General features: G+C 37.9%; 2 protein-coding genes across 2 annotated transcripts; one reads left to right on the top strand and one right to left on the bottom strand.

The window, feature by feature from the left end:
- Positions 1-8: 8 nt before the first annotated feature.
- LOC123717355 (arginine-hydroxylase NDUFAF5, mitochondrial) lies at positions 9-8,444 on the bottom strand. The gene is made up of 6 exons (XM_045673298.1): positions 7,979-8,444; positions 7,748-7,899; positions 7,453-7,560; positions 6,882-7,027; positions 6,074-6,257; positions 9-221 (listed from the first exon to the last, which is right to left on the bottom strand). Exons 1-6 carry the CDS (start codon positions 8,259-8,261, stop codon positions 24-26), a joined length of 1,071 nt encoding a protein of 356 aa, XP_045529254.1. The 5' UTR covers positions 8,262-8,444; the 3' UTR covers positions 9-23.
- Positions 8,445-8,549: 105 nt separating this feature from the next.
- LOC123717307 (small integral membrane protein 12) lies at positions 8,550-9,414 on the top strand. The gene is made up of 3 exons (XM_045673228.1): positions 8,550-8,747; positions 8,836-8,965; positions 9,215-9,414. Exons 2-3 carry the CDS (start codon positions 8,836-8,838, stop codon positions 9,343-9,345), a joined length of 261 nt encoding a protein of 86 aa, XP_045529184.1. The 5' UTR covers positions 8,550-8,747; the 3' UTR covers positions 9,346-9,414.
- Positions 9,415-9,497: the final 83 nt, after the last annotated feature.

The raw sequence follows: 9,497 nt of genomic DNA, 5'->3' as shown, positions 1-9,497 counted from the left end.
AAACCCTCTTTAAATCATATAATTTATTTCATATCCTCATCTTTCAATTCGATTTTAACACTATGCTTTATTATTTCGTCGATTTTATGCAAATCTTTTAGGGACACCTCGCCGGTGCCCCTTTCTCTTGGCTGTGGTTGTGACGGGTCAGGTTTCCACCCCACAAAGTTAATTATCTGGTATGTAGCTGGTATCCCACGAGAGCCTTTCTCTGGAAAATCCTGGAAACAATGCTGTATGAGATAAACCAATTCTTAAAATGACGACAACGAACTCGCGAGCCTGGCATTATGGGTAACCCGTTCTCAACACTAGGTGATCAAGAAGGAATTCAGGGGCTGGCCCCTTTGCCCCCGTATGTAAGGTAGGTAGGTAGGTAGGGTGGACTCAATTTCCGCACTTAGACACGTAGTCGGTCCGTTGTGCGTAGAAGCCCTGGCTAATTTAGCCAGCCCAACTCCTTCCAGAAGCACAGAAGTCTCCCGGGCACTTCACAGGCTTCGCGGAGCGACCTCACTGTTCCGAGGATTTTTGTACGTTGATTAGCCACAGCCTCGCATTCCAGGACTACGTGGGTGACTGATTCCTCTGCGCTGAAACAGCCTCTGCACAAGGGGCTGTCTGTTGCGCCTAGGACGAAAAGATGTTTGTTAAGGAGACCGGAGAATGGCCCGTGATTGTCCCTATGATTGTTTTGAGATTGGTTCTGTTCAGGTTTAGAAGTCGCTTAGTAAGTTGCGGGTTCACAGCCGGCAGAGCCATTTTGGACTGTTTGCAATCTACACTTCGCGACCATCGTTGATTCTGGAGTACAGTGGATCTCTGGCGAATCCAGGTTCGAACTAGCGAGAAGGGCAAGGGGAGGAGCGGATGCGGGCCAGCAGGTATCATACTAGAGCCTCTTCTCGCAAGCTCGTCGGCTGCATCGTTGCCGAGAGAGCCACTATGTCCCTTAATCCACTGTAAGGTAACTCTATTTGTTAGAGCTATTGCCTCCAGTGCTTCGTGACACTCCAGTATTAATTTGCTGTTTGTGTTTTCGTTACCGACCGCCATCAGCACGGATGCACTGTCCGATATGAACTTAATGTAAAAGTCATTGACTCCCATCCGCTGTACGGCTCTGGCTGCTTCGGTTAGAGCGACACATTCACATTGGAAGATTGTGCTTTGTGTGCCCAGAGGTAGGTGTATGTTGATGTTGAGATCAAAGGAGAAAATACCTGCGCCTGAGCCACACCCTGTTTTTGAACCATCAGTGTATATACGTAGCTCATTCAGGGGCGACTGATCTTGCTCCTCTTCTCTCAGTTGTATAAGATATTTCTTGTTGAATATTAATTGATTAGTGATTCTATCACATGGCGCAGCTATAAGAGGTTGGTACTCTATTGCCCTGTTGAGAATCACTGTGTGTGAACTGTAGTGGTTTTTCCCCATAGATCCAATACCATAAGCCTGATGGCCGCTAGTGCCGCCTCCTGCTGTATGTGTAGGTCTAGAGGTAAGATTTGCAGGGCTATCTCCATTGCTGCGGTCGGAGTTGTTCTCATACAACCGCTAGCAGCGGACAAGGCAAGCCTTTGGAAGCGTCCCAGTTTCGTGATCGCCGTTTGAAGTTCAGATCTTGGCCACCAAACCAGGGCTCCATAGGTCAGCATTGGCCTGATTATGGCAGTGTATAGCCATAATGTTATTTTAGGCGATAAGCCCCATTTCACGCCTAGTATCTTTTTGCATTGATAGAAGGCGATCGTTGCTTTGCTCAGTTTGTGTTCTAGGTGTTTGTTCCAGAGCAGTTTACTGTCCAGAATCACACCCAAGTACTTTATTTCATTTTTGAGTTTGAGTTGTGTGTTGAAGAGTTTTGGAAGCCTGTGTGGTCCCAGAACCCTCCGGTTTGTAAAGAGTATTAACTCTGTTTTTGATGGGTTGACAGATAGCTCGTGCTTGTTGCACCATCTCTCAATTACTTTGAAAGCCCTTCCCATGAGATCGCATAGGGTACTTTCAAAGCTTCCCGATATCAAGATAGCTATGTCGTCCGCATAACCCACTGTGTAGAGGTTGCCAGCGTTGAGTTCTGTGATGAGCTCGTTAACTACGAGGTTCCACAGTAGCGGCGATAAGACACCACCTTGCGGACAGCCTCTGCTGACAATGCCCCGTGTCGTGGAATTAACAGTGAACTGTATAGCTCGTTGTTTTAGCATGTTGTTTATCCACCCTATCAGGGTTGATGATACTCCACATGTAACGAGTGCTCTGGTAATGCTCGTGAAGTTTGTTTTGTCAAAAGCGCCTTCGATGTCAATAAATGCACCAAGGGTTGACTGTTTTAACTTCAGGGAGTCGCCAATGCGAGACACAACGTTGTGGAGTGATGAATCCGTTGACTTGCCTGGGCTGTAGGCATGTTGATTTGGGTGCAGGAATTTGGATAGCGATACCTGGCTACGTATTTCCAGATCTCCAAGCCTCTCCATTGTTTTTAACAGGAAAGATGTGAGGCTTATGGGTCTGAAGGATTTCGCCTGGGTATAGTCCTCTCTGCCTGGTTTTGGGATGAATATTATTTTCACTTCCCTCCATTTCAAAGGTATGTAGCGGTAGGCTATACATGCTCGGAAGATTGAGACAAGATAGTCCACCAAAAGTAGCCCCCGTATGTAAAAAAAACACCTAAATTGCGACAGACATACTTTCGTTATTTACGTGCGCGATATACGTGAAGGCCATTTAAATTTTCATGGCATTTTTTTTTCTTGCGTTGAATTTAAATTCACGTAAGCTGTTGGGTACCTGATAAAAATAAATTATTGATTATGATACTAATTGTGATGTAAACGAATTAAATAGGACAATGTAGTCTATGCAAAAATCCTGTACATGTCGTAATCAAATGACATTAAGTTCCCTTTGGTTTTTGGATTTTATTATTATTATTATTAAAACTAAGCAAATTAAAAAATATAACAAGGACACCAGTAGGTATCAAATGTTGTAATCAGGAGTAATCTTGGGCGTTTAATTTTCGAAGGCAGGGAGTCTCAGAAAGCGTGCACTTTTTAAAAAAGGAATACTTTTCATGCAAGTGGCAACTCTGAAATTTGACAGCTGTCAACTCTGTTTATTCCGAATTCCGATTATTAAAAATGGAGCGCTTTTCGAAAGAACAACGCGTTATATTTGTGAAAACTCATTACAAAAACGGGGAAAGTTACCCTGAAACCGCTCGCAAACAACGCCGAGAAAGTGCACCTAATGTGTCAACCATTCGAAGAGTGGCCAAAAAATGTGAAGAAACTGGATCAATTATGGATAATAAGAATCCTTTGCGTCAACGTACCGGTCGATCTCTTGAAAACTTTGCTGCTGTAAACGAGTGTCGCCGAAACCGCGAAAACATCAATTCGACATCGTTCTTAACAAACTTCAAATTTTACGAAGCACCCACAACCAGTAACTGTCTGGTGCGGATTTTGGTCAGCGTGATTGGACCTTATTTGTAATGACCGAAATTGCAGTGACTGTGAACGGCATTCGTTACAGGAATATGATAACGAACTTCGTGTGGCCTCAACTGGACGGCATGAATCTGTACAACGTGTGGATTCAGCAGGATGGCGCAACCTGCCACACCACACATGAAACAATCAACTTATTGCAGGAACTATTTCCAGCACACATTATCTCACGAAATTCTGATTTCAACTGGCGTCCAAGATCATGCGATTTAACGCCGTGCAATTTTTTTCTTTGGGTTTTGTTTAGGAAATCTAACGCGTCATCGATGAGATACAGCCACATCTCTGTGCAAAAAAACATGGAAAATTTCATGAAAATAGAAATGTCCTGTCATCGGCGCCGTGGGGGTCATTTGCCGGATATTTTATTCACATATACATACATATACAAAAATTTCACAACTTAGTCATAAAATACTTATTTTTATTTTAAACTGAAAAGTGCACTCGTACCGAGACACTTTTATATTTAATTCTATATATTTTGGTTAAAATATATTAGACTGATTTAGGTTTTACGTCTCACGAGGTTTTTAAGTGTGAGTTTAAAAAATTAAACACAATAATACAGATATTTCGACGCTTTGTATGACGACAATATTTAAACAAATATAACATTAGATTTAAATTTTATTTACTAATTACAAAACAATAAACGCGCTGATGATTGATGACTGATGAATCGTTAAAGTTATAAAATATTGTCGTATCGGAATCTTAGCTAATAGAGTTTGCATGTGTGTTTGCGGACACTTGTTTTCTATAGCTTCTTTCTAAATGGCCAGTATTAATGACAATATTAAAACATTATACAACAGTCATTAGGACTAGTGACAAGCTGTCGACTGTTGAAAGACTGTATACAACAGTCGTTTTAGTAGATTACATCTTCACATAATCTACGTAGTCGATGCTAAAGTTCTGTCATAAATGGACATAATGATAAAAACAAAAGTACTGATCAATTTTTAATCAGTGATATATCCATTTATAGTGTATTCGAAATTATCTCCCTTGTTTTTAATGCAGATCCTTAAGCGTCGCGGCCAGTCTATCTAAGCTGTTAGGTTGTATAAAATTTAAATTACATGTCGATTACAGTAACTGCTTTTTTTCAAAGATGACTTCAGACTCACCTAATTTTTTTTTTACCTACCAAATTTTATAGTCCAAAGGATTTAGGTCCGGACTGGAGGAAGGCCAATTATCATGTAATTAAGTCGATGTTGAAAGAAAACAATTTTTTTAACCGGATTTAAGCTATTTGTATTATTATAAACTTATAATTAATACATAATTTTAAATTTCAATTTTTTTCGACGTTTCGCGTGCTTTACACCGTGCGTGGTCACGGTGACTGAAGACAAAAGGTGTTGAATGTCAAAATTATACAATCCGCGAAAATAGAGGACACCGTGAGTCATTTCTGCAAAAAACCGGCATCTTTTAGTCGATACCAACTCCGGGGAAATAAATACAGACAACACAACTTTCTCTACAGCTATGATACTTTTGCCATTTTTAAATTATGTAATAATTACAAGTTTATAATAATACAAATAGCCTTAATCCGGTTAAAAAATTGTTTTCTTTCAATGTGTAAAAGCTATGTTAACCAAAGACATGGTCTATACACTAAGTCGATGTTTTAACGCTCAAACCAAGCTTGGCTTTGTGTGCAGGCGCAGAGTGCTGCTGGAACACGAAGTGATAGCCTGCGAATAGCGTGTTGAGCAGGTCTTTGACAAGCCGATCCACAACCGTCTTTTGCACTGGTTTTGACCCCCTTTTCGCAAAAATGAACCTCAGTTGGCCTGTAATAGGACACTTCCAACCAGACCATTACTGATGATGGATGATGTCCATGGTGCACCCTCGGAACTTTATTTTCAGCTTCTTCAGAACTCCTAGCGAACAGTCTACCATTCTGTTTATTGTACTTCTCTTCAATATCGAACATTTTTTCGTTCGTAAAGATATCGCGGTGTCGGTTTTTCGCGTACGGCTTAACCGCGAACCCATCTGCAAAGCCATCAACTTCTGTTTTCAGACAGGATTTCTTGCTATCCGCGCCTTGATAGCTTTAATTACTGCTGGTGTTCTTGCGGAGCATGGCCGGCCAGTTTTTTTCTCCTGTCCTCAACGCTGGAGACTTTATTGTACGTATCAATAGTACGGTACACAAACTTAAACTATATATTCAAATTTTTGAGAAACTTGAAAATAGTACTCAGCGAATGCCCACAGCGATGCAACGCATTAACGCAATCGTGAAAAATGACGGAAAGTAATTGTTTTTTTATTTTAAAACAATAGTCAAACATTCAAAAATAGAATGCAATCCTTTATAAAATCATGTTCGAAATTTAAAAATACTGTGCCAGTGACAGAACTTTGGGACCAACTACGTACTTATAGTTTTTCTAATCATATTTTTTTTAACCTTATAAATAAATACTATTACGGCAATAAACTTGCCATAGGCCTGGCTTAGACCATTTTACTGTAATTCGGGTAATAAAGGCAAATATTTGTTTGTAACCTACCTTACCATACATCTCTTCATATATAGCGGCAGCCGCAAATTGCGTGTCCTTACTTAAGCGCAATGGTCTATTTAACGCCGAGTTTCCTTCTCCAGCTAATCGTACGTCTTTCATCACGTGCCAGGCAGACGGATAGTATACAGTTATCGAGTCTACATCAACTGTTTGTAGCGTAAAACCTGCTCTAAAAGGCAAGAAATAAGTGTTTTTGTTTGTCTTTTGAGCAGATTGACTTGGTAACTACCAAAACGAAAGGATCACTTGAGAATGTAATTGGAAATCAGAATCGCTAGTCGAATACGCGTTGACACGCGTCATATTACGTCCATTTGACAATGAGCGCCACGTTTCGTCCTGCGACTTATATTCTCACACAGTCTTAAGTTAAAAGATCCAGAAAAATGTGTGAAAATGGTAAAAATATTTTGATTACCAATAAAAGTAGGTTTCCTCACGATGTTTTCCGTCACAGTTCGAGCGGATGTTAAATGCAAGCAAGAAAAGTACATTGGAGCACACCCGAGAATCGAACCTACGACCTCAGAAATATGGGTCGTAAGCTGACAGCTCAACAACAACAAAAAATTAAACTATATACAAATCACGTCCAGAATGCTGAGATGACCAAAAGTATTGAACCAACTTAATAATACGCCCAATAATAAAATGATATGACTGTCATACAGAAGTGAGGTCATCAAACTAATATATGCAATTCCAACATGGTCCAATCTCGGTTTATTAGTAAATTAAAAATAAAAGATTAGTCAACATATTTATGTTGGTCAAAATTCAACCTTTAACTTACGAATTTAACAGTCCACCAATATCCCTTATTCTTGTAAATGGAGAAACATGTGGATAGACACCACCAAGTCTCTCAGTCTCAGCTAATTGTAGGGACTGTCTCAACTCCATTAGAGTATCACCACCAAACACACAGGCTATAAATACCTAAAAAGAATATGCACAAGCTAGTTTGATTTCCTTCAGAAAATATGTTACATGCAACATTAAGTCTTTTACACAAAAGGATGTGAAAACAACCAGCAAGAATAGTAGAAGTAGTTCAGAAGTAAAACACAAGTAACTTAATGAATACAAACAGGGCTTTATTACTAATAGATCTTTTACAAGCATCCCTAAATTAATGTATCCTTAGCCAGACCTAGATATATTATTAACATGTTTCTGATTGGTAAGCACATGCAGATATATGTTTACTTTTTACCCTTATAATGAGGAATAGAAACAACTTTATTTCAGTAAAAGGGTTAGATAAGTCTGCCTCATCTCTCATACAGCTTTTATGGTTAACAAAGTAGGTAATTTGAATGCCTAGACTGCATAATATTTTGTCACTAAAGATATTGCATTACCCCATCTGGTGTCAAACATTTCATGACCCGATCAAAACATCCCGGTAAATCATTCACCCAATGCAATGATAGGGAAGAGACAAGAAGGTCTACACTATTTTCTGGAAACTGAAAAGAAATAAATACATTTAGTTAGTTAGTCATTTGAATAAATGATTGCAGTCAGGTTTATTTATGTTCTATTTGACCTGGCATTTTCCTAGGCTGGAAATTAAGATATTTAGTTTCAACACAAGACACATTTTAAAATGTTTATTTATTGGCATAATTTAATGCATAATATACAAGTACTTACATCAATATTTTCTTCATCCATAACATATTTTTCTACTTTCACACCATCACCGACAATGGCTTTATCTAAATGTGTTTGAGATGTGTCACATAGAGTAACTTTTTCAACACTATCTGGTAGAAAGTGGCGGGAGACATAACCTCTACTAGCACCTGGAAAATTTACTGTATTAAAGACAGGCTCAAACCCATAATTCCTTAACCAGCCAAGTGTTTTTAGTCCAAAGCATACCAAGTTCAACTGCATTTTTGAAAGTCCTTTTGATGTCAAAAATACGATCAGCTGTTCTCCAACCAATCTCTTCCTTTACATACTCATATAAATGATAGTCATCTAGCTGCGCAGATCTTTCCTTTTGCAGAAGCTTAGCTTTTCGATCAAATATGTTCATAGTACGGTAAACAGAACTAGCTGTTTTCTGCTTGGGAGTGTTTGTACTTTGATAACGAAGACAGTTACGTAAAAAAAAATTACTTTTGTAACATATTCCTAAGACAATTCCCGCCTGAGCCATTGTTCACTTTAAAACTAACTTTATACTACTCGACTAGATAATTAAAACTTAGAGGTCCACTCTTGAATTCATAATGTATTTTTGTAAGAATTCACTCTAATAATAAACCAGACTTAAGTTAGTAATGCCATTGATGAAATAAGTGAATACTGAATATTATTAAACTGTATAACACAGTTTACAGACAAGCAAATTATTTCTGTTTATTAGTGGATTAATCAACTTCAAGTATCAGCTGATTATGACAATTGACACATGGTGATATTTTTTTTGGATTTAAAGCTGGTATCTAATATATCTGTCCTGTGACTGTGAGTTCTTAAAATTCTATCACAATTCACAACAGTCACTCGAAATTTTTCCAATTACATTTTACAATAAAGTGCAAAACTGCGACACTATTTGTAATCATATTACAAGATCTTTCGTCGTAAATGTGTTAAAGAAAGCTGACTGTTTAATATACGTCGAAATATTGATGAAAAGGTATGCTTATATCTCGTAAAAATTGCCCAAGTAACAACTACTAGTGACATAATTAATGCCTCGAAGTAATTGCCTGATTATATTCTAGATGTGGCCTTTAATATTACGGTTTTTACGAACAAATGCACCATATATTACATTGCCTGTGGCGGCTGTAGTTGGAGTTATAGGTTATAATATAGAAGGACTATTATCTGATAGATACACACCATATTCAAGTAAGTCTTCTCAATTTATTTCTTTTATAGTGAGCCATTTTTGGAACTTGACGTTATTAGCTATATCTCTTTACTTTTTATCTAACAAAACATGTCATAATAATAAAGTTCTTTGCATTGCATGATTCATTTTTGTGATAGTATGTGTAGTTTTTAGTAGGTTTGATTTAGGAATTATTTTGGCTACCTTTATCTCAATATATCAGATAAGGTGGATCTTTAAATAATTTAATGTTATTTTTTTTGCAGAACCAATTCAAGATCAAAGACTAGATAGGTTAGAGGAAGAGCTATTGAAAGACCCAACAAATGTACAAAAATTAAAATATAAAGCTAATGTATTAGATAAAAATGTATCGCCTTCTTTACAAAAAGATTAGTTGTTTTAAGGTTATGTTATAGTTAGTTAATTTCTGTTTTTGTTAATATAACATTTTCTATTTGAAGAATTGAATGAATATTATTGAATTGAATCATAGTAAACTGGCAACAGTTTCTGTTGATCACAGATTTAGCAAATATACAGACCACT

This window comes from Pieris brassicae, chromosome 12 (genome assembly GCF_905147105.1).
Source record: "Pieris brassicae chromosome 12, ilPieBrab1.1, whole genome shotgun sequence".
Taxonomy (NCBI): Eukaryota; Metazoa; Arthropoda; class Insecta; order Lepidoptera; family Pieridae; genus Pieris; species Pieris brassicae.
Note: the sequence above shows the minus strand (reverse complement) of the source record. Positions and strands in the feature narration are given on the sequence as shown.